Here is a 22,311-nt window from a genome sequence, read left to right as displayed (position 1 = left end):
GACAAAGACCTGACCTCTGGGGAGAGACTTTTCCGTCAGTTCTGGGGGCCTGCATCTGGGTCCCCTCCCAGGCCAGGGCCTGTACCCCTCACACAGCGCATCCTCGTAGGCTGCAGGATGTGGACTGGCCAGCCTTCCACAACGCCAGGGTCTGGCTGCAGCAGCTGAGGCTGGCCGATGCCCTGAAGACGGCCCGATGGCTAAGTGGTGGGTGGCGCAGGAGGATTGGTGGCCCAGCTGTGACCAGAACCGGGGCTGTGGCCACGACCTGGAAATGGTCATCTACAATGACACAGCCCCAGAGCCCAGGCTTCCTGGCGGATGCCGGTAAAGCTCTCTTCAGCCTGGAGGTGCAGCCTTCAGCCGGGCTTTCCACAGCCCTCTGGCCCTGCTCACCTGTTCTCACAGTGGCCTTGAGTGTGTACGTGCAGCCCTGTGTGCCCTCAGCCCCAGGTGTGCACAAGCTGCTGGTGGCCAGATCTAGGGCTCCCTTCTCTAACATGGAGGGAGGAGGGGCCTCCCTTTCCTTCGCCTGCTCTGCTCATCACCTCCAGCTCCTGCAGCCTTTTTCCCAGAGACATTTCCATCCTCTCATCTCTTGTCCCTGTCTCTGGGATAACATCACCCAGGTGGGCCCTGGGATTCCAGGGAGGGGGTGTGGGTGGGGTCCTAGCCCCGCCTACTTGGTGTGGCCATGGTGATGCTCTCGGCCAAGTTCATCTGGGAGCACTTCCTTGGGGCTGTGCGCTAGCCTGCCTGTGGGGGCTCTGCACCAAGCTCGTCTTCCTGCACTGCTCCCCGAAACCATGATCAAGTGGACCCAGAGCACCCACCTGCCCCCCAGCACCGCCAGCCGCCCCATGACCCTGTCGCCAGGGCTCTGGTGGGGCCTGGGGAAGCAGCCGTTGCCTCCTAGAGCCCTTTGGCCCCGGGGAAAGCCAGGCCTCTGGCTCACCCCCGTGGGCCCCCCGACGCCGGCAGGCAGGCCAGGCCAGCCAGCAGCTGGTGCCCAGCTGGGTCCCTGGTCCTGAGGCCGCCTTTGTGCCTGCACAAGGGAGACTCAGTTCCTCCCCTGCTCCCTGACCCTGCATCCTGTGTCCATGCGGGCGCACCCCTGGTAGCGGGAGCAGACGGTGCCAGCTGCCCTGGAGAAGGAGCCAGCCACCTCGTGACCTCTGCCTCCTCTGGGTGTCTCAGGGGAGGCCGGCAAGCGGGGCCTACTGCAGCACCATTAAGCAAGCTAATGACCCGTGAAGGCTCCTAACCCCGGCTGCAGCCGCCCCTGCTCGGGAGCTCCGGCTCCGTCTCCCCGGCTGCTGCCCACAATTGCTGTCATTGTGTTGGGTGACAGTTTCCTCAGACAGGGCCAGGACCTTGCAGCCAGTTCTTGCCTTTTCAGGCCCAGCCAGGGCTGTGTACACAGCAGGCAGTTAATAAATATTTGCTTGGGATCAGGCCCAGAAAGTCACCTTGATTTCCAGGGCTGTGGGGGCACATGGATTCTGGGGACCCTTGGGGTGGGGTGGCCAGGGGCTCAGGACACAGCCTAGGGCCACGTGTCCCACAGATCTGCAGCCAGGTCCTCACCCTCGGCCCTAGCTGAAGAGAGGTGGGCACTGTCCCCTTCCCTGTGGGGCCTCAGACCCAATCCCTTCCTGGGGGGCCCCAGGCAGCCCTGCTGCGACTGACAGCAAAGGGGATGTATGGCAGGGACAAGGTCCTGGCCTGTACTGTCACCCAAGCCAGTGGGAGCCTGGCTCCTGGGTGCCTTGGACCCGCCTCACCTGCTTTTCCTGGAGCCCAGGTTCAGGGGTTCCCTGAATCCTGGCGGGGCTCCCGGGAGATCCGAATTGGCTTCGGGGCCCTGCCCTTTATCACCTAGGACAGTGCCCAGGGGCACGGAAGCACAGTCGACCTCACACAGCGCAGGCTCCAGGACCCTCGAGAGACAGAACGGCCTCCGTGCAGGCTGCCGGGCTGTAGAGAGTTCAGGAGCCCACAGCACTTCCACCTGGAGTCTGTGCTGTGTGCACCCAGAAAATCAAAATGGTCAGGAAGGCCAGGCCTAGGCCCAGTGGCCCCCTGTCCTCCTCCCCAGGTCCTGGGCTCCTGTCATCAACACTGGGTTGACCAGCTGGGGCTCAAAGCCAGAGCCGGTCTGGGAGAAGCAGGAGGCAGCCCTGCACTACATTCCCTAGATGGGCTCCAGGACCCGTTTCTAAAATGGAGGGGGAGAAAGAAGAACGAGGCCAGGTGAGGGGGTGGTGTGACTGTATTTAATTGAACCTCAAGTGAATTCTGAGAGGCCAGAGTGTGACTTCTCTTGCCCTATAAATCAGGTCCCCTGCAGCAAGTCAGCTCCATCTTTCACAGGGCTGGGCTGGCTGGATGCGCTGGCAGCCCCGGCTGGAGTAAGAGCCTGGCTGTCAGCCACGCAGGTGCCCTGCACAGGACCTGGGGCTGGGACAGGGCACCAGGCAGGCAGGAGGCCTCACCCCGGGGTGCAGAAGGCCCCAGGGGTAGCAGTTTACAGAAGATGTCTCAGTCCTGTAAGTAACAGAAACAAGCCCCAGCGCTTCCCGGTCCCCTCCCCGTGGCCCGCACCAAACCCTAAGCCGTCTCCTAAAACTTTAGCTGTTTCCACCACCATGCTGACGACCAGAAAGACAAACCAAAACCCATATGAAGGGCAATCTTTCAATTGCTTAAAATTAATCAGTGCAAAGTGAGGTAAAAGATCCCCGTTTGTCAGGGCCGAGGCAGGAGGCTCACACAAGCCTGCGTCTCTTGGAGTCCCTCCCCACGTCCCCCTCCTCGACATCCACCTCACAGCCCAGTGGGGACACCAGGTTCAGCAGAGGGTCCTCAGAGGCACGGCCAAAGAGCGCCAGCAGGAGGGCCACACCGAAGCCTGTGGCTCGCTCACCCTGCAAGCAAAGGGCAGGACACAGACTCTGGGCGTGGGGCTGCAGCACAGGAGGGGTTCCTGGGGACCCCTCACCTCCTGGGTCCCCTCCACGTGCCCCACAGTCCCCTTCTCAGGAAGGAGATCCTGAGCACCAGCCGGAGCCCAGAGCCTTCCATGCTGCTGGCTGGACACGTTCAGGGCCGGCAGGCCAGGCATAGGCAGGGGGCAAGGCCCTGTGTGCTCTGCCTTCACCCCGGGAGCTCCTCAGGGTGGGGATGGGTGAGACAGGGCCCAGGATCCCCTATGGAGGACAGGCTGGCTGGGGAAGGGTCGTACACAGCAGCCACTCTGTTCCCAGGGAGGATGAGACCTGGGGGTGGTGGGGACAGTGGGCTGGAAGCTGGGTCACAGACAGAAGTTTCTGATGAGCTCTGCCAGCAGCTCCAGAGCCAGAGGGGTGCTGTTTGGACAAGAGGGCGGGAGCAGCCAGGGCCAGTGGGGAGGGGGGACACTCACGGCATGCACCGGTGCAGCAATGTCCAGGTGGACCCAGACTCCGGGCCAGTCGAAGCCGATGTGTGAGGCGATGAAGAGGCCAGCACAGGAGCTGGGGCTGTTGTCTCGGTCCTAGGGAGGCCAGGAGGACACAGTGCCTGTGGGTTGCTCCGGCCGGGCCCTCTCCACCCTGCCCCATCGCCTGTCACTATTGCTGTCTGCAAGGAGCTCGGGGTGGCTGGGAGGGAGCGTGTGGGGAGGCAGCTGAAGCTGGGCTGGGAGGGCCTTGACCATGAGCTAAGGAGTCTGCCCCCACCATAGGCCAAGGGGGAAGCCAGCAAAGGGCCTGATGGGGCAACTGAGCCAGACCCAAGACTGGGGGAGAAACCCCTGGCTGTGTGGCAGGGAAGCCAGTGAGTGGCCCACGCTGTCTGGGATGACTCCTGTACCCTGACGCCTGCCTCTCAAGCCCTCGTCTGCACTGTGGTTGCTTCTGGGGGGCCCCAGCTCCCTGGGTGCACCAGCACCCTGAAGGCAGGGCTCCGCCTGCCCGGCTCCACCCATGTGGCAGGCTCCAGGTTCAAGGCTCCAAACCTACCGCCACTGAGTTCTTCATGTCCGCCACAGCTGAGGTGAACTCGCTGAAGTGCAGCTCGGGGCAGTAGACCAGCGGGTGCACCAGGTCCCCACACTTCCTGCCCGCCTTCACACAGGCGGCCTCCCACTCAGCGCTGTTGGTGAGCACCGCGGCGTGGTACTTCCCTGTGGCAATGCCCTGGGCGGGCAGGAACCCGGGAAGCGTGTGGACGGGACGGCAGGAGAGAAACACCCAAGGCAAAAGAGGGACCGGGAGGCAGACAGAGAAATAAGGGAGCCAGAAAAGAGACGGTTGAGAAAAAAAGAAAAAACACAGGCAGAAAGGACCATGGCCATGAAGCACACAGGAGGCGGTTCCCAGCTCTGCATCCAGCCTGGGCCTCGGCACTGCCCACACCAAGCTTGACGGGCAGCTCCTCCTGCCTCCTCGTGCCCAGTTATGAAAACTTCCTGACGGCAGCCCCCACGCGCTGCCTTCCCCACCTCGAGGTCAAGAGTGGGGTGGGGTTCCCTGGGACCACAGCTAAGGGGTGGATCCAGGGAGCACTCACCTGAGCCCCGGTCAGGGTGGCCATGTCCAGGATGATGTCGGCCCCCAGGTCCTTGCAAGCATAGGACACGCCATCTGCCAGCACCAGCCTGCCCTCGGCGTCCGTGTTGTTGATTTCCACCGTCCTGGGGCATGGTAGAGATCCCCGCTCAGGGACGGGATTTCCTGGGACACTGGCGTGAGCCCCTTTGAAACTGGGAAGACCCCATTTGGAGCTGTCCATCCCTGTGGCTCCCCAAACCCCAACACGTTCCCCACTGGGAAGGCCGGGATGCCCCCAGTCCCTACAGCAATGCAGTGCCTGGAGCAAAGGGCTTCCAGGTGACATCCCTGCCCCGCTGCTCTGGAGAGCCAGGGACCAGCCATTTGGCTCCCCCATGCCTCAGTTTCTTCTTCTATAAAGTGGGTGGCATGAACCGGCTGGGCTGGCCTTCAGCACACTGTGCCTGGCACCCGGCAGATGAGGAAGAGCAGGAGATGCGGGGAGGCGCCCACTCAGGCACCAGCTCATGGGGCTGGGGAGAGGGCTCTTCTCTTTTGAATTCTGGAGCCACTTGCTCCTCAGCTGCCAGCTCAGCTTTGACTTTCCAGGGTCAATCTCAAGGGGGAGATGCAGGAGGTGTCCCCGAGCAGGGAATCTGGGGGTCAGAGCTTCACACACCCAAAGGTTTCAGGCCTAAATTTTGGAAAGGCCTGTCCTGGTAATGCAGGGTAGACCACGAGCTCCTGGGCCAGGCACTGTACGGGAGCCTAGCACCTCATCCAGGTGCCATGGGCCCCTCAACGTGAGCTGCGCCTGCTACCAAAGCTCCCCAGCCCTCCGGGAAGCAAGGAGCCTGCTGCCCAGGGGACCCCAACGCTGAGTGCCCTCCCGATATGCCTGGAGTGAGCTGGCATTGCAGGCCGGGAAGGGTCGCGAGTTCCAACAGTGGGCAGGAAGGAGTGGGAGGGCCAGACGTACTTCCCTGAGTACAGCAGGTGGATGTCATCTGGCCTTGTCGCGTTGGGCCCCACCGAGTTCTCAGCCAAGCAGAACACAGCGTGGAGGTTGTCTTTGAAACCCTGGAGGGAGAAGTGGGCAGAGGCTCCAGTTGTAGGTCATAGGTTTGGGGAGTGGGGAGGACGAGCTGGGGGTTCTCAGACCCACAGACAGCAGGAGAGAGACAGATGGCTCCAAGTTGCAGGGACCAAAGCTCGCCCTCCCTGCCATCCCGGGTACAGTCCTGGCAGATCCCAAGGCCAAGGCTCACCACTGGGGTTTCCTAGCCTCCCCTGGCAGAGCCCACCCGCCGCAGTGGATGAGCCTGGGCATGGGCTGGGCTGTGGGACTCTTGGACTGCATGGGCTGGGCAGTCATGAAGCCTCGCCAACCTGTGCCGACGGAAGGTGGCCAGCAGCCGCGTCCCCTCAATACACACACACACACATACACACACACAGGGGCAGGAAGAGCTCAGCCTCGTGGAAGTTTAGGTGTGAGGTTATGGCTTTCTGATGCCAAAAGTCATTTGTTCACTGAGAAATGTGTGGCCAACAGATGGTGGCAGTTCCTGCCCTGCACAGGCTCTAAGGGTGCCCCCTGACCCCGAAGCGGGCCACACCCGGGCAGCAATGTCAAATGGAGTAGAGCTCCCAGACCCCTGTCCCTGCCCTTCCTCTGCTCCCGGAGACGAATCTTTAACCAGAATACATCCTCCTAGCATGGAGCATGCCTCGAGAGCGCGGACACACAGCTCTATAGGATCCAGCGTCTTTCTCATCTCCTGGAACAGCCGACTCTTCCACCACGGGTGCAGAGCCCTCACCAAAGGCAAACACTTGGGATGGTGGGGCAGGGGCAGCCAGCAGGGCAAGGAGTGGCCAGTGGCAGGAGCTGCAGCAGTGGTGCTGGGCATGGCAGCTGCGAGTCCCTGAGACCTCCCTGGGTCCCCGCTCAGTCCTTGAGCCTCACAGATGGCCCCGCACCCCCACGCAGCACAGGGGAAAGAACCCCACCAGCCTCAGGGTGATGATATCGGGGCCACCTGTCAGCTCCACAAGGGCCCCGAGTCCCCCGCTCCCACTCTCACAGCCCAGCCTGTGTCAGGGACACGGGGCAGGGGCTTCAGGACCCTCAGCCTCCTCCTCTCAGAGCTCCTCCCCAGATACCCCAGCACTGACATTCCATCTGTGTGTACAGTGACCATGGCCTGTCCCTGTGCTGAGGCCTCCTGTGGTCATTCCAGGGAGAAGTGGGTGTTTAGGAACAAACGAATAAATGACAGCATGACCCTGAGGTCACATGATGAGGCCATGGGGCTCCAGGCCATGGACGCCACAGAGATGAGCTCCACCAACAAAGGAGGGGAGCCCTGAAGTCCTCCTAGAAAGCAGGGTTCTGGATCTGTAGCTGCTGGGGTGGGGGGAGGAGGAGGAGGAGGAGGGAGGAGGAGGAGGAGGGGGGAGGAGGAGGGGGGGGAGGAGGAGGAGGAGGGGGGAGGAGGAGGAGGAGGGGGGAGGAGGAGGAGAGGAGGCGGGGGGGGAAGAGGGAGGAGCGGGGAGGAGGAGGATTCCCAAATGGATGCTTTCAGCCTCCCAGGGAGGGCTGCTACCCGCTGAAGCCTGGGCCCTGCCCCTAATTTCTGATCCAGCAGGTCTGGGGCGGAGCTGAGAACCCATATTACTAACAACATGGGGACCCCACTTGAGAAGTGCTGGCTTAGAAGACGAGCGAGCTGCAGTCCTGGGGCAAACAGTGCTGAGGTCTGCACGGCTGGAAGACGTGACACAGAGACAGCACAGGCACGGCCCTGCCCTTGCGGCCCTCACGACCAGTCTTGGGGGTTTCTCCAATCACCAGGAGCGGCTGAAAAAATCCAAGACTCAGCAGAGCTGGAGGTGAGCCCTGGAGCTGTCAATGTTCACACACTTCCTGGGTGTTACCTGGCACAGTTGGGACTTGCTGGTCTAACAGAAGAGGGTGGCCAAAGATGGGGCTGGACTGTGAGTGCTTCAGGGACAGCGTGGGAAGGGTCTCCAGTGCTACGCCAGGGCTTGGGCCTGGTCCCCCAGGGCGGCCAAGGGTTTTGGGTTGGTAAGTGGGGCAGGGGCTTTTTTTTGGTGCCAGGCTTGGAGGGTCGCTAACACCCCCAGAGCCCAGGGCCACCGAGCTCCTGGCGTGCCCTTCCATCTTTGAATGGCACATCCTCTTTCTAAAAAGTTCAAAACATTTCACTGTGAAATAATTTCAAACTTACGAAAAAATTGCAGAAATAGTCACAAACAGCCAGGAGCAGTGGCTCATGCCAGTAATCCTAGCACTTTGGGAGGCTGAGGTGGGTGGATCACTTGAGGTCAGGAGTTCAAGACCAGCCTGGCCAACAAGGTGAAACCCTGTCTCTACTAAAAATACAAAAATTAGCCAAGTGTGGTGGCACATGCCTGTAATCTCAGCTACTCTGGAGGCTGAGGCAGGAGAATCACTTAAACCTGGGAGGCGTTGCAGTGAGCCGAGATCGCACCACTGCACACCAGCCTGGGCAACAGAGCAAGACACCATCTCGGGAAAAAAAAAAAAAAAAAGAAACAGCCACAAACAATTCCTCAACACCCTTCACCCAGATTCTGCCAATGTCAGCATCTTGTCCAGCCATGGGACAATGGGCAGCGGGGGGTAGTAATCACCAACACAGGACCATCACCTCTCGGGACCATCCAGATTCCATGTGCTCCTCAGACGTCCAGATCGGATCAGAACACACAACATGCCCGGCCTGCTTGCTCTCCTTAATCTGGGCGACTGCATAGTCTGGCTTTGTCTTTTGTGGCCTTGGCACTTTCAGTGCTGGGTTTGTCTGACGTGTCCTTGTGACTACAGGCAGGCCATGCATTTTTGATGGGAATCCTGCAGAAATGCTGTGTCCTTCCCTGCACACTGCCTCTGGAGGCATGTCAGGTGGCTCTGTCCCTGCCCTGGTGACATGCCCTGGGACACGTGGTTAGGCTGGGTCATGAGTGTCACCACTATAAAGCTGCGAGAGGCACTCTGAGAGCATTTGACTGTCCTGTTCCCATCCCACTCTCATGCTCCAGTTCCAGCACAGTGGGCCACTCTCACCTGGAATGAGGCCTGGCTGTGGGGTGACGACTTCCTGTTTCCATCACTACCTCTGCAGCCTGAAACTGGGATTCAGTGTGAGAAACGGTTCTCTCCCATTCATTTATTCCTTCAGTGATCTATTCCTACCAGTGTGGACACGTGGATGCTGATTTTATTCTCTGGGTAAATGCATAACCCTGAGGATTGATTCTGTGGCTCAGACAGAGGTGTATTCCTTTCTAAGAGGCCAACAAGGATATGTGAAGGCCAAGCAGGACATTCGCGTTCACAGTGGAGCCTCCAGGCTGGAGCTCTTGTGGGAGGGGGATCTTTGTCCAGAGTGGGGGTGGGGTGTCCTCAGCACCCCTCAAATCTAGAGGTGCTCCTCCACCTCTAGAGGCCGCAGCACCTCTAGAGGTGGAGGAGTGCTGAGAACACTCACGGCTGCTGCCTGATGAATCTGTGATCATTGTCAAGCGGCTTCCTGTGAACAGGGAATTCAAGCTCAGAAGAGTCTTCCTGCTGGGGCATTCCCAGACAGCCTGTCCCAGAGGCAGGACAGACCCTCTGTTGGAGGAGTAACCAGGGGTGAACGGCAAAGATGGCCACAGAGGGCTGGCCACATGGCTCCTCCAGAACCACTTGCCCACCCCTGCCCCCGTGCCACCCCAGAGCAGCAGCTGCTCCCTTCAGAGAGAGCTGCCCAGCGAGCACCACACAGCTGGGCCCGTCCGCCTCAGCATTCTTCCGGTGAGCCCATCTGCCACAGCCACGGGGCCTGGGCAGAGGCAAGGAGGAGGGCCAGGTAGTGGGAGCCCAGAGCCACCCTGCCCCGTGGCCTATGATGCTGGGGCAGTCAAGACCCTCCTTGAGTGCCAGCCGTGTCCCTTGGTAGTTTATAACCAGTGAAGGAGTAGCGCACAGAGGACACATGCTCCTCCTCCAGCCTCTTCCGACAGGCTCTGCAGTGGACGGGCCACGGCAGGTGCTCATGGAGGCATGGGGCTTGCAGGCTGCGTACAGCCCCAGCTGTGTGCTCAGCACGAGAGAAACACCCGTGAGCCCTAAGAGGCCGTTTCCAAACCTGTGCAGAGCACAGGTGAGGGCCTGCCAGCCCCTCCTGCCCAGGCCACCTCACCCCCGCACCTCCGTGTCCCCACCGGCTGGCCCTGTCAGCAGAAGCCCATCACACAGTCTGGAATGTGCACGGCCAGCTGGGAAGCCCCGGCAGAAGGAGCTCCTTCCTCCTGGGATTCCTCCTCCTCCCTCAAGGCCAGGAGCAGGACCCTCCAGATTGGAAACTACTTGCCAAGGCCTTTTTGTTTTTCCATTTCAAGTTTACCCCAAGGAACTGGGTTGCTGGCCTGAGAAAGGTAGCCTAGGAAGGTAAAACCTCGGCTGATGAGTCAGTGCACACTCCTCATTGGCCTGTTTCTTTAGACAGGGTCTCGCTCTATCTCCCAGGCTGCAGTGCAGCAGTGGGATCTTAGCTCACTGCAGCCTCAACCTCCCGGGCTCAATCGATCCTCCGCCACCTCAGCCTCCCAAGTAGCTGAGACTACAGGTGCGCGCCACCACGCCTGGCTAGTTTAAAAATTTTTTTTTGTAGAAACGGGGTCTTGCAAGGTTGCTATGGGTAGTCTTGAATTTCTGGCTTTCAAGCCATCCTCCTGCCTCCGCCTCCCAAAGTACTGGGATTACCAGCATGAGCTGGCCTCTTCATTTGTTTAATAAGCACTTTTTATGGCCCCAGGGACATCTGGGCTCCATGGGAAGGTCACTCAAGGTCACCCCCCCCCCACTCCCCCCGAGTGATTACTGCCACTGAGCAAGGGCTAAGCACTGGGGCACCTGCCCACGCAAGAGAGGAAGGGGGCCTGGCCAGGCCTGGGGGTTGGAGGTGGTGACTTGGCGAGACCAGTCACCAGAGGCAGCTCTGCTGCAAAGAAGGGTTGTGGGAGGGGTACGCAGAACAACGTGCCCCTGCCATGAGCTTCTGCCTGCCACATGCCATGCGGGTCTAGGCCAGGCTTCCTCATTGAGCCAACCGCTCATGGGGCTCTGGAGCCAAGTCAGGCCCTGAGCAGAGAACATGGCTGCACCTTGCCCTTGGGGCCTCCCAGAGCAGCTCTGATGAAGGCAGGAAGCTCTGGGGGCCCCAGAAGAGCCTGGGGGCAGAGGGGGGACAGGCATCCGCTGGGGAGACTCGGGTAGGACCCTGGTGGGGCCTGTGGCGGGACGGACAGGGGAGAGGGGAGCACCCACGAGGCACACCCAGGATGCCCCTGCAGAGGGCGGGCAGGGCCCACTCACCTGCTTGATTGCGGCTCTGAAGGCCCCCAGGACGGCCGCAGCACCCCCGCAGTCTCGCTTCATCCCCGGCATGGTAGTCTGCGGGTGGTACAAAGGGACCAGGACAAAGGTGAGCTGTGAGGTCCAGGCCTGGCAGCGGCAGCCCCCCACCCCCACCCGGCCCCACGCTAGCCCCACCTTCCCCAGCTCTCAGGCCTGGGCAGCCCCCACACCAGGCCTCCTGGGCACCCACAGAACTCATGAACCTCCTATTGGCCAAGCGGGGTGTTCTCCAGAAGCAACAGGGAGTCATGGCCATAGATGGTGAGGCTCCCTTTTGTTTTGACAGAACTTTGGGGTTATCAAACAGTAACTGCATGGAGGGGGAACCCGAGGAGATGCCCGGAGCTGCAGAATTCGCTGTGGCCGGTCTCTGACATTGAAACAGGGACCCCGTGCTTTGAGGCCGGGCACCCTGACCTCAGTCCCGGGCTGCCACGCCGCCTGGGGGTCTGTCTGCAGGGCTACTCTCTCTCCACTCCTCCGCACAGCGTGAGAAGGAAGCTGAGGTCCAGGGAGCCTCTGGGGCTTGCTGGAGGTCCCTGGCCAGCACCTCAGGGACCTGGGTGGGCTTGGGTGCTTCCTGCACCCATTGCAGATTCCTAGTGTGCTTATGGCAGGGAGGAAGCCTGAGGGGCTGCTGCCGCGATGCAAACCTGCCCTGGCCACCTGTCGCCCCCAGAACAGGGCCTAGCTTCCTCTCCCTGGCATTTAGAGGGCTTTACCACCTAACGAGACTTAGGCTCAGCATTCTCTGCCCCTCATCACAACCTTAAATGATGGTGAGGGTTGATTTGAACTCTTCGCCAAAATCAGTCACATCCACCCCCACTGACACCACCAGCAGTGAGGACACCTGTCGCTCCTTCATGTCACTGCCAGGTCTATCGCCAGAAGAAGGGGCCACCTCTGCCCTCCTGCTAGTTCACACCTCCTGGTTAATAGTTCACACCTCCCGGTTAACCTGGGTCTACAGAGGGGCCACCCTTCCCCCGCAGTGTCCACGCTGTTTCCTATACGCTGGTTGACAGTGTTACACATTTTTACATTTTACAGGTTCCCAAATCAAATTCACAAGTTCATATTTTAAATTAACAGCAGGTCCTCAGAGGTAAAGGTTTGGGTATGAAATTTACTGAATCATTTTTGAACCCTTATCTTATTACACAAGCTTTGAATTTTAGTGCAAAGTATTTTTAGATGTAAATTGAGCTGCTTTTATAATTGAGTGAAAATGACCCATCTTGTAGTACTGAAAATAAGCCATCTCTTCTGAGCTAATCTGTGAGAAAGCACAGGATTGTTTAAATGGAAAAACAGGGCCTCCGATCTGGAATCAAACCATGTGCAAAATGGGTCACACAGAAATGCCTGGAAACAGCTGCTCACTGTACACCATGTCTCCCCCGTCACAGCTGCCAGCTCCTTCCCATTTGCAGGTGGAGCCAGGACTGGGCTTGCAAATACAGCTCAATTGATTGATTGTGCAAAGTTTCACCAGCCCCCATATGTTGTTTCTGTTTTTATAGAAGAAACCATTTTCGCAGTGATTTAAGACGGTCTCTGCCTTTTTCACGAGGCTGACACTTACACCCCCTGTGCTGGAGTATCAGGCCACAGTCCCAAAGAGGTCGGGGAGCCGCTGTATTCGTTTCCATGCCCTCTGGGAAAATGAACCAATGCCAATTTCACGTTAGAATTTCCTTGCTGAAGCAGTAAAATTAATTTTTAAAACTCTCAACCCTTGGGTACGATACATTTTCCATATTCCGTGTGACTCATAATGCACTCCTGCTGTTGCTGACGGGCAGTGGTCGGTCAGAGCAGAAGCTCAGCTGTGATTGCTGGGGGAGTTCTGAGCTCCATGAGCCACTCTGGCCACGACACCATTTTTACTTGAAAGAAAAACTGACAGACAAATGGCATTTAATTGGATTTAGGTATCTGGCAGGTATTTCCCAGAAAAGGAACAAACTGAGCCTCTTACTTCCAGAAACAGCTGACATTATTTATTGCCAATGGTATACATTTGAGCTTTTAAGCAAAAATCAGAATTTTGAAAAACTTTCTCCTATCACCATGACAACTTCCTCATACTCAATGAGTTTTCTGATGAGATGGATGGTGATATTAAGTGATTTTTTGATACTATATAATGTAATGTGTCAAAAATTTGAATTTCTGGAGAACTCTGTGAACCAACATTTTTCAAGTGAACATTCATTTTTCCATGAAAAACCACACGTTCAAAGTGAGAGAGAACAGTGGATTTAACTGCCACAGAGCCCAAAAGTCTATTTATGAGGCTTCAGATTCCATGTTATAACCAGCCTTTAAGAAGCTACCACTTGTTGAGTTTTGGTGTAATAGCAAAGAATGTTCATAGTTAGTTAGCTGAAAAAGGTACTAAAATCCTTTTCCCTGTTTCAACTATAAAATGCGTGAGGCCAGATTTTCTTGATACAGTTCAACTGAAACAACACATTTCCATAGACTACATCGGAAGCAGATGCAAGGTCCCTAGCTGTCTTCTATCAAGCCAGACACTGACAGGATTTGTGAAAATGTACAACAATGCTACTCTCTCAGTAAATTATTTTTTCATTTTGGAAGATGGTTATCTTCATAAAATTATTTATGATAACATGCAATGGATTTATATGTTATTTTTAATGAATTATACATGTTATAAATTTCTCACTTTTAATTTCCAGTAGAGTAAATATCAATAGACATCATTGTTATACAAAAAACCTCTTTGGGGTCGGTACTTGTTAAGAGCGTAAAGGGGTCTCCAGTAATGCATTTGAGGCCTGCTAGTCCAGGCTGGTCTTGAGCTGCCCTTGAAATCTTTGAAAATGGAGCTGTGATTTTTTTTCTTGCAAAACTGGGAGCTGGGCTGGCTCCAGCCAGCTTGCTTTTTGAGGAGTGACCATTTCTGCACCATTTGCTCTACAGGCAGCCACTGGGGAGAATGCCTGCTGCGTTGCGTCTGCGTTTCACACCAGGCTGTTGGGGAGAGATTGTGAGCGCCTTCAGGTCAGGATTGGGGTCTTTGCATCAATGGTTGGAGCCTCAGCGCCCACTCCACACAGTAACAGCTCAGGAAAGGCCTGCTGGTTGATCCCAAATCCACGTAGAACGGTTCCAACTGCAGCGGGGAAGATGGGCTGGTTTAAAATAAAAAACCAGGTATTGTTTCACTGGTGCCAGCACACCCAGCTCTTCCTGGTATTATGGGGTCTGCAGACCAGTTGGACCCCGGGAATAGGCAGGGGCTATAGTCGCATTTTCAGAAGGTGATCTGGAGCCATGGAAAATGCCCTACTCTCTGGCAGTTCTACCAGCCACCCTCAGACCACAGCTTCCCTGAAGGCTGTGCAGCTGTGGCCTCTAGGGAAGGCCTGTGTGGTCAGGTTTTTCCTTTGTGTTAATTTCCAGGCCGGGAGCTGACTAACTGCACAGGTCTACCCACAGCCACATGAGATGAAGTCAGGTGCAACGATATTTTCCCTAAGTGACTAGAGTTAGTGCCACAAGCAAGCGAATGAATTCCCAGGAAGCTCATCTTCTCACATTGGTCCACAACAAGCCGACATCAAAAACAAGCATCTGATCCAAGGAGAAGAGGGTCCACGACTCTACCAGCCAGAATGTAGCGGCTTCCAGGGCGACCGTGGGTATTGAGGGTGCGTGCGAGGGTGGGAGCAGCCAGTACCAGGTGCAGGCAGTAGGGGGTGCACTATCTGTGGCGAATTTAGGAATCCTAACCGACTAGAAGTCAGTTTGCTTATTACCACCGTGTGCCGGTATCTCTGAACAAAGTCAGCAATAACATATTCCTCCTCCGAAAATCTGTTGTTGATTGAAGTTTAAAAAATTGCTGTGGCTACGGTTGCGTTTTAATCACACAAACAAAAGCTTCAAATTCGCATATCTTTGTTACTTATCCTGAAAGTAACATTACATGGACGTTAACAATGACCCGACACAAAATCTACTACCCACATTCCTTCTGAGAATCGCTCTGACAGTCAGATCCTGTGGGCTGGCTCTGGGCACAGTCGGGGCCTCCAGGGCCCATGATTTCCTACCTCCCGGTGTCGAAACAGAGGACCCAAAACAAAACACCAGAGCGCAGGATGGTCAAAACGAAGACGTGGAACCTGTATTCCTTCACTTCCCTCATTCCATGTGAACACTTGGAGTTACTGTGTCCAAAATGCTTTTGTTCCGCAGACATCTGAAAGCCACAAGAATCCACCCTGAAGAACTGAACACACGGTGGGTGTTGTGATTGCTGGAATTTACTGTGAAATGGGATTTTTAGGAATCTCTGCCAAATGATACCGTATTAAAGACTTTTCCTAAGTATCTGTTGCCTCACGTGATTGGAGCTCTTCAAAATCAAAGTTAACAGATAGTATTCTTGGACCAACTATGAGTGAAGACAGCTGGCAACTCTGCCTACTGAACATACATTAGTAAAGAAGATCAATTTAAATGAAACCATTGTCAAATGTGTAGATGCTAAGACCCAAAGCCAGAAACATTCATTCCACCATCTATTACCCCAAGAGACCCATAGGGAGGCATGTTTTTTCTATTAAAAAAAAACACCCCTTTTTATGATTAGTGTCATTTCCTGCTTAGTTCTAAACAGTTTTGTGGTTTAGAGGAGGGATGGGAACTGCTCATCCTTTCCAGGTATGAAATAAACTGGGCGTGCTAGAGAGCGCGGCGAGCTGCACCAGCGCCACCCTGAACAGCAGCTGACACTAGGGCTCAGTGTCAGGAAGGCAGCAGCAAGTGGTGGGGCCTACCGCAAACCAAACTGGAGAATGGGTGACACCAGGGGCAGGCCCACTGGCTGCAGGGGAATGCTGCCAGGCGGGAACAGAACGCCAGCACTGGCAGACCTTCTGAGTGCACAAAAGGCCGGAAATCCAGGCTTTGATGAGAATCCTTCCTGGTTTCAAATATTGGTAGCTAATTCAAATTTTAAAAATGCCAGGCCTCCGTGAGCCTTGCAGGCTGCTAGTTTGCAGTGTCTGCTGCGGATGCACTCCCTGCTCCTTCCAGACCTCCTGAGGTATGTACTTCCCAGTCTGCTCCCTCCCTGTCCTTCCCAGCCCAGGCCTGAGCACAGAGGCTGCTCACATGGTGTGTAGGATGAATGGATGGAGATGGTGTGGAGGAGGGCAGGGCTTGCTGGGGCGGGCAGACTTGGCCACGACGGGGGCTCCACAAGCACCTGTCCTGGGATGGCAGGACAGAAAGCCGTACCACAGGACAGGCTTCTAGGGCCACCGCACCGGGATGTTCCTGGGTGACTCGCTTCTGTGCCGTGCCCAGATTCCCCTCGCTCTTGGGGGTCACGTGCCTTTGGAGAGTCTTGTGTGGCCACTCTGAGCGTTTTCTCGGTGGGGACCATGGGCAGACTCAGAGACACAGGCGTCCCCTTGCCCTTCCCTTCTTGGGACAAAGCCCCCAAGCAGCAAGCCCTGCCTCCCTGGCCCTGCTTGCCATTCCTTCCGTCATTTCCAGGGCTGCTCTTGGGCCCTGGCCAGGCTTTTGTTTCCAGACCCTTCTGAAGGGTGGGCATGAAACCCAGGGAGCCACGTGAAGCTGTTGCCTCAGCACATGGGAACCCGCCCTGCGCACTCTCCCCAAACCCACCCCAACCCAGAACCCCCAGAAACCTCGCCGCCCCCCACCCCATGACACCTCTCAGAGGGCTGGCTGGACCCAAACTGGGCCCCTCCCCACCCCCAGGGCACCCTGGAGAGCCTGCCGGCACCTCACCTTCCCCTCCCCACCCCACCCCCAGGGCACCCTGGAGAGCCGGGCCCGCACCTCACCTTCCCCTCCCCTCCCCCAGGGTACCCTGAGAGCCGCCGCACCTCACCTTCCCCTCCCCACCCCCAGGGCACCCTGAGAGCCGGCCGCACCTCACCTTCCCCTCCCCACCCCCAGGGCACCCTGAGAGCCAGCCTGCACCTCACCTTCCCTTTGATGCTGAGGCCTCCAGTGTCATAGACGATGCCTTTGCCCACCCAGGCGATGGTCTGCGTGGCTCCATCTGGGGTGTGGCTGAGGACGGCCAGGGCTGGGGGATGCAGGGCAGCTTTGCCAACCCCATAGATTCCTATGGAAAGCATGGGGAGAACTGGGTTAGGCTCGGGCTGAGCTGAGCGGGGAACTCCCAGAGGCCCCTGGAAACTCTGGCCGGCTGGTGTTTCTCCTGGAGAGCCGCCTGCCTCAGCCTGGGGCTCCCTGCCCCTTCTCCTGTCCCTGGCCAGTGTGGGATTGGGGAATGCAAATTAGCTCCAATGTCTGAGATTGCAAACAAATTCTATGCAAAGTATTGTTAAGCAAGAAAACCCACTAAGGGAAAAAAATATTGTATCCTTTCCAGAAAGAAAAGAACAGGATTGCAGAATGAAACGATGTTTGGATAACACCTCAAGGCTGCCCCAGCCCATGCTCGTCCCCACTTCCTGAATCCTTTGAGCACTCAGGGACCGCACCGCCCTTTCACACTCACTCCCACAGTCCCTGCACCACTGCCTCTTTGGTTTACATGACACATCTTCTCAAGAAAGCTGTGGCCTGTGCGTGTGCAGAGTCTATGGCTCAAAGTCCTGCAATAATTGAGTCAAACAATCATAGCAACAATGACGAGAGCTAATCATGGCTGCCTGACAAACTCCAACTCATCCTGTAAGATCCACAGCAAATGCCACCTCCTCTGTGAAGCTTTTCCTGACACAAGCGGCCTCTCCCTCCACTTGTAAATGGCTCCTGTCTAGGTAGACACCACCAGGATGGCCCCTGTGGCCCCCACGTCTGGGTATTCATGTCCTTGTGCAGTCCCTCCCCCTCATGTGAGCAGGTCCTGATGTCTCACCTCTAACCAAAAGAAAAAGGTAGAAGTGATGAGATATCACTCCTGGGATTAGGTCACAGAAAAAGATGGGAGTTTCCATCTTGTTTGCTCGCTCTTTATCCCTATCTCTCGCTCAGAGACCTTGCTCGGAGGGTGGCTCAAACAGCAAGGACCTGCTGTCTCCAGCTAATGGCCTGTGAGGCCCTGAGACCTGCCAGCAGCCTGTTGTAAGCCTGCCCGGAAGCACATCGCCAGCCCCAGGCAAGCCCTCAGATGACTGCAGCCCCAGCCAACAACCTGACAACAGCAGGCAGAGACGCTGCACCAGGGGAAGATTCCCCAACCCACAGCACAGGGAGGGGATAAGTGTTGCTGCGTTCAGCTGCTATCTTCCGAGTGATTTGTTTTGTAGCCACACATAACAGAGACAGCCGCCTTCCTCTTGCCAGTCTACAAGCACCACGGGGCAGCTGAGTCATACTTATCTGCCCCTCTGGTTCCTGGGCAGTGGGGAAAGGTGGGTCTGGGGACTTGGGGAAGGCCTCTCTGAGGAGGGGGCATTGGTTGAGATGGCCTCCACCAAAAATATATCTTGGGGGAAAGTATTCCAGATAGGGAGAGCCATCCGCACACAGGCCCTGCCTGCCGTGATGGGAACTTGTGTATTCAAGGAACAGAAAGGCCCTGCTGAGCCAGTCCCAGGAGTAAGGGTGTGCAGCACGCGAGGACGCTGGAGAGGCTGCAGGCAGGGAAGGACTTGGATCTAGCAGCTTCCAGAATCCAAATCAGAATCTGGATTGCCTCCCCTTCTCCCCCAGGGACGGCTGCTTCCCAGGGTCCGGCACTGGGCTTGGACACAGGCTGATTCCTTTCAGATCACAAGCAGGATGAAGTTTGGGACGATGTGCCATGTGGCCCGCCAACCCCCTGCCACCCAAGTGCCCCTGGCCACTGCCCGAGGCCAAGACCTGCAGGGATGCAGCCCCCACCCACCTCCAAATCCTCTCGTCTTCAGTTCCTCATCTCGGATGATGGTTGGGATGATCCCCAGCTCCTTTCCAACTTTGTTAATCTCCTGGACATGTTCATGGAAAAAACAACAGCACAACAACACATGAAGATGGCTGGAAACAAAAGAGGCCGAGGCTGGGGCCAGGGATGAATCGCTGCCTGTGTGGCGTCGGGGAGCCGGGCTTGGGAGCCAGCTTCGCGTGTGATGAAACCCAGAAGAGGGGGCTCACCCTCCACACACTCTCATTTCCTGTAGCTCTGGCTGTGGTCTTGCCAAGGGGCCTTGAAGAGGAGGCTCTGTCCTCCCCACACACCCTTTCCTGAGGCTTCCTGGAGCCCGGCAGACAGCAGCGCTCCACCGAGGGCAGCCCTGAGGTTCCCTGGCCACGTCAGGGTGTGGACAGCCCCAGGTTTCCTCTGGCTCTCCTGGGAGTCTATGACACCCACCCCAGCCTGGTCCCACCCCTGGCATGATGACGCCACAAACCTCGAGGAAGGTGTCGGTGTTCATCTCATTGCAGGGTGTGTCCACGATGCGGGCCGCTAGCCGCACGCCGTCTGTGGCATTCGCTAAGCACTAGGGAGAAAAAGGCCATCACTGGGGACCAGGTGGGAGGCAGATGTTCTCCACTTGTCCATCCCCCAGGAACAAAAGGCATCAGAGGCAAACACCACCCACAGGGCTACTGACAGGGCAGCAAAGAGAGGGGAGAGGGGGACCATGGCTCTCGCTGCCTGCCCCACCCCCAGCAACCCAGGGCCACCAGCCACCTGTAGAAAGAACCTTCAGCACAGCCACCACCCTGCGCCTCCACAAATATACAGGAGTCCCCAGCCTGGGGTCCTGCCCTTCTGTATCTGGATCTTTTCCAAGCCCTGTGTCCTGTTTCTCCCCTGATTCCAGCTACAACTGAAGGTAGGTGGCCCTCATGCCAGCCCCTGAGTATGCCCTGAGCTTCCCACGCCTCACCTCTGCAGATCCCACAGTCCTTTCCCTCCCACCAAGATCCCAGTCATCCTTCGAGGCACTTCTCATAGGCCGTATCTACCAGTAGCTTTTCCAGATCCTCCCCACCAAGCAGAAGCACTCTACATCCTGAGTGCTTGAACCTGCTGGCCCTCCCAGACGCCTTCCCTCTGGGCCGCTGCTTTCCTCATGAGTCCCACGCAAGTCCCTCATAAACCCTGCAAGACAGATAGGGGTCTGGCTGCCCTAGTACTGTCACTTGACACAGCACGGTTCTGGGCACGGAGGGGAAGGACACAGAGGGAGGTCTCGCCTCATGGAACTGACGTGTCCACCCAGGAACTGAAAACATGGGCCCTGCTGGCCTGGCAGGGCTTCAGAGCCCACACTCGAAGGCAGGGCAGAGAGGGGCACATGCACCAAAGCACACATCCCGTGGGTCCCAAAAATGTGTCCTTCAGCTCTGGCTTGGGCCATTCTTTGCCTTCTCATGTGTGTCTCACATCTGCCCTGGGAGCCTCACTCTCTCTCAGCTGAATCTGCGGGCACCCCTTCCCCACCCTGTTCCCCACCGTGCATCCCCAGGCACAGAAGCTTCAGACAGCTGGCTGCTTGCACGGCCTCCCTCGCTCACCAGAAAGACAATATTAAGAGAAGAGCAGCGCTGTTTTGCGGGGGTGCAGGACAGCAGCAAGTTTATCATCCCTGCCTCTAGTCTCATAATGTCAGGGCAGCAGGCGCCGGGTCGATACTGCAGCCTGGCCACCTCCCCCGCCCTGCCGAGGTAATTAAACCCCAAAGCCTCAAAGGTAGAAACCTGGACCTTGACAGCTCTGATATGAATGTGCCTGAGCCGTCCCTGCCGCCTGTCAGCGGGTTCTCTGTCTGTGAGGGCATGTGGGGACTCGACAAGGACTGTCTGAGAAGTGCGTCAATGCTGTGTGACTTCCAGGTGTCACCTGGAAGACCCCAGACCACGGCGAGCTCGGGGCTCTGACGCAAGAGCGCTCCTGTGGGAGGGAGGGCAGGGCTGCGGGTGCCCTCCACCAACACACAGCCATGCTGTGCTGGGGAAGAGTGTCCCTTGCCATGAGAGGAGGACCGCTCATTCTGTCCACATGTGCCAGGCATCATGCAAGACTCTGAGAATTCAGAGACGTCCAAGGGAGTCAAGCTCAGCAGAGACTCACAGTACACAGTCCCAGTCCCTGCTACAGAAGAGGATGAGGCCACAGAATGCAGAGGGGACAGGGTCCTGGGTGGGGACTGGAAGGTTCCCGCAGGGAAGAAAAGGGAGAAGCTGAGTACAGGCCACGTGGGTGTCAGATGATGGTGTGCTCAGGACCCAAGAGGGCTGCGTGGTGGCAGCTGCAGCTTAACACCTGGCTCTGCCCCTTGCTGCCGTGGCCCCGGGGAGCCACTCAATGTCGGCAAGCAGTTTGCTCAGCCCTAACCTGGGGACAACAGGATGTATCTCACAGGGCTGTAGTGAGAATTCAGTGCACCAGCACGTGCTGTGTGCACACTCCTGCCTCAGCGCAGGGCCTGACAGCTGACAGCACTCAGAAGATGCCACCTTGCACACACACAGATGTGCCTTTGGAAGGCGAGTGACCCAGGAGCTGGAAGGAGGCCATCTGTGGCAGGGTGACCAGGAGACTGCTGCCACAGCCCAGGAGAGCACCTCAAGGCATGGCACTGGGCAGAGCAAAGACAAGAAACAGGACACACTAGCTAGTTGGGACCAATGGGGTCGGGGGCCATGGGGACTGACTGCCCCCACTGGTTCCATCACCAGGTGTTTACTGGGCCTTTGTCATGTGTGGGGTCGGGTGCTGGGATCGCTGTGCACAAGGCCAGGTCCCTGCCCTCTGGGGACTCCCAGCCCAGTGGGGAGCACAGGAGATCAACACAGATGTGACATGTCTAGTAGTGATGCTTTAGCTGACAAATGGGAGGGTGGTGCTAGCCAAGAGGGCCAGGCCTCCCTGGGGAGGGAATGTGGGCAGAGGCCGGATGGAGACCATGCTGGGCTGGAGAGGGAAGGACCCCTGCAGAGGAGCAAGAGCAGGAGTGGGCGTGGCCAGTCTAAGGGACAGCAGGAAGTCCACAGGAGGGGAAGGGACTGAGGGCAGCAGAGGTCAGGGTGCCCTGCTGTCCTCGGAAATAAGGGTGATGCTTGAGCCCCCGGTGGGCTCTGCGGGCACCCGTGCCCACCTGGATGGCAGGCCTGGAAGTCAGAAGAAAATCCCTAAAGACAGAGAGAAGAGGCGGATGCTGGTGTCTGACCTGGAGAGGGCTGAGCAGGTCGGAACGCTGGAGAGGCCATGAAGGGGATGCTGAGAGGTGGCAGCAGTCTGGGGAGCAGCGGGAGGGAGGGAGACCTCTGGATGGGGCAGATGCACTTCAAGGAGGGACGGCAACACCCCATCCAGCAGTCCTTAGAAAACAATGTCAGGATGGG

The 22,311-nt window shown here is 57.2% G+C and overlaps 1 protein-coding gene across 8 annotated transcripts in view; it reads right to left on the bottom strand.

The window, feature by feature from the left end:
* Positions 1-2,254: 2,254 nt before the first annotated feature.
* The window catches only part of NPEPL1 (aminopeptidase like 1), a 65,999-nt gene continuing 45,942 nt past the window's right edge, over positions 2,255-22,311 (bottom strand). For 5 of the 8 annotated variants that reach the window (XM_063802671.1, XM_063802669.1, XM_063802670.1 and 2 more), the window contains 9 exons: positions 19,368-19,457; positions 18,863-18,944; positions 16,986-17,128; positions 10,942-11,019; positions 5,512-5,612; positions 4,552-4,744; positions 4,002-4,178; positions 3,425-3,535; positions 2,255-2,927 (listed from right to left, as the gene is read on the bottom strand). In XM_063802671.1, coding sequence (XP_063658741.1) covers positions 2,769-2,927; positions 3,425-3,535; positions 4,002-4,178; positions 4,552-4,744; positions 5,512-5,612; positions 10,942-11,019; positions 16,986-17,128; positions 18,863-18,944; positions 19,368-19,457 — 1,134 coding nt within the window. In that variant the 3' untranslated portion in view covers positions 2,255-2,768. The remainder of the gene's footprint in view (positions 2,928-3,424; positions 3,536-4,001; positions 4,179-4,551; positions 4,745-5,511; positions 5,613-10,941; positions 11,020-16,985; positions 17,129-18,862; positions 18,945-19,367; positions 19,458-22,311) is intronic. The other 3 variants (XM_063802672.1, XM_016938183.3, XM_016938178.3) reach the window with 1 other exon arrangement.

This window comes from Pan troglodytes, chromosome 21 (assembly GCF_028858775.2).
Source record: "Pan troglodytes isolate AG18354 chromosome 21, NHGRI_mPanTro3-v2.0_pri, whole genome shotgun sequence".
NCBI lineage: Eukaryota > Metazoa > Chordata > Mammalia > Primates > Hominidae > Pan > Pan troglodytes.
The sequence above is the reverse complement of the archived record's forward strand: the minus strand, read 5'-3'. Positions and strand labels throughout refer to the sequence as shown.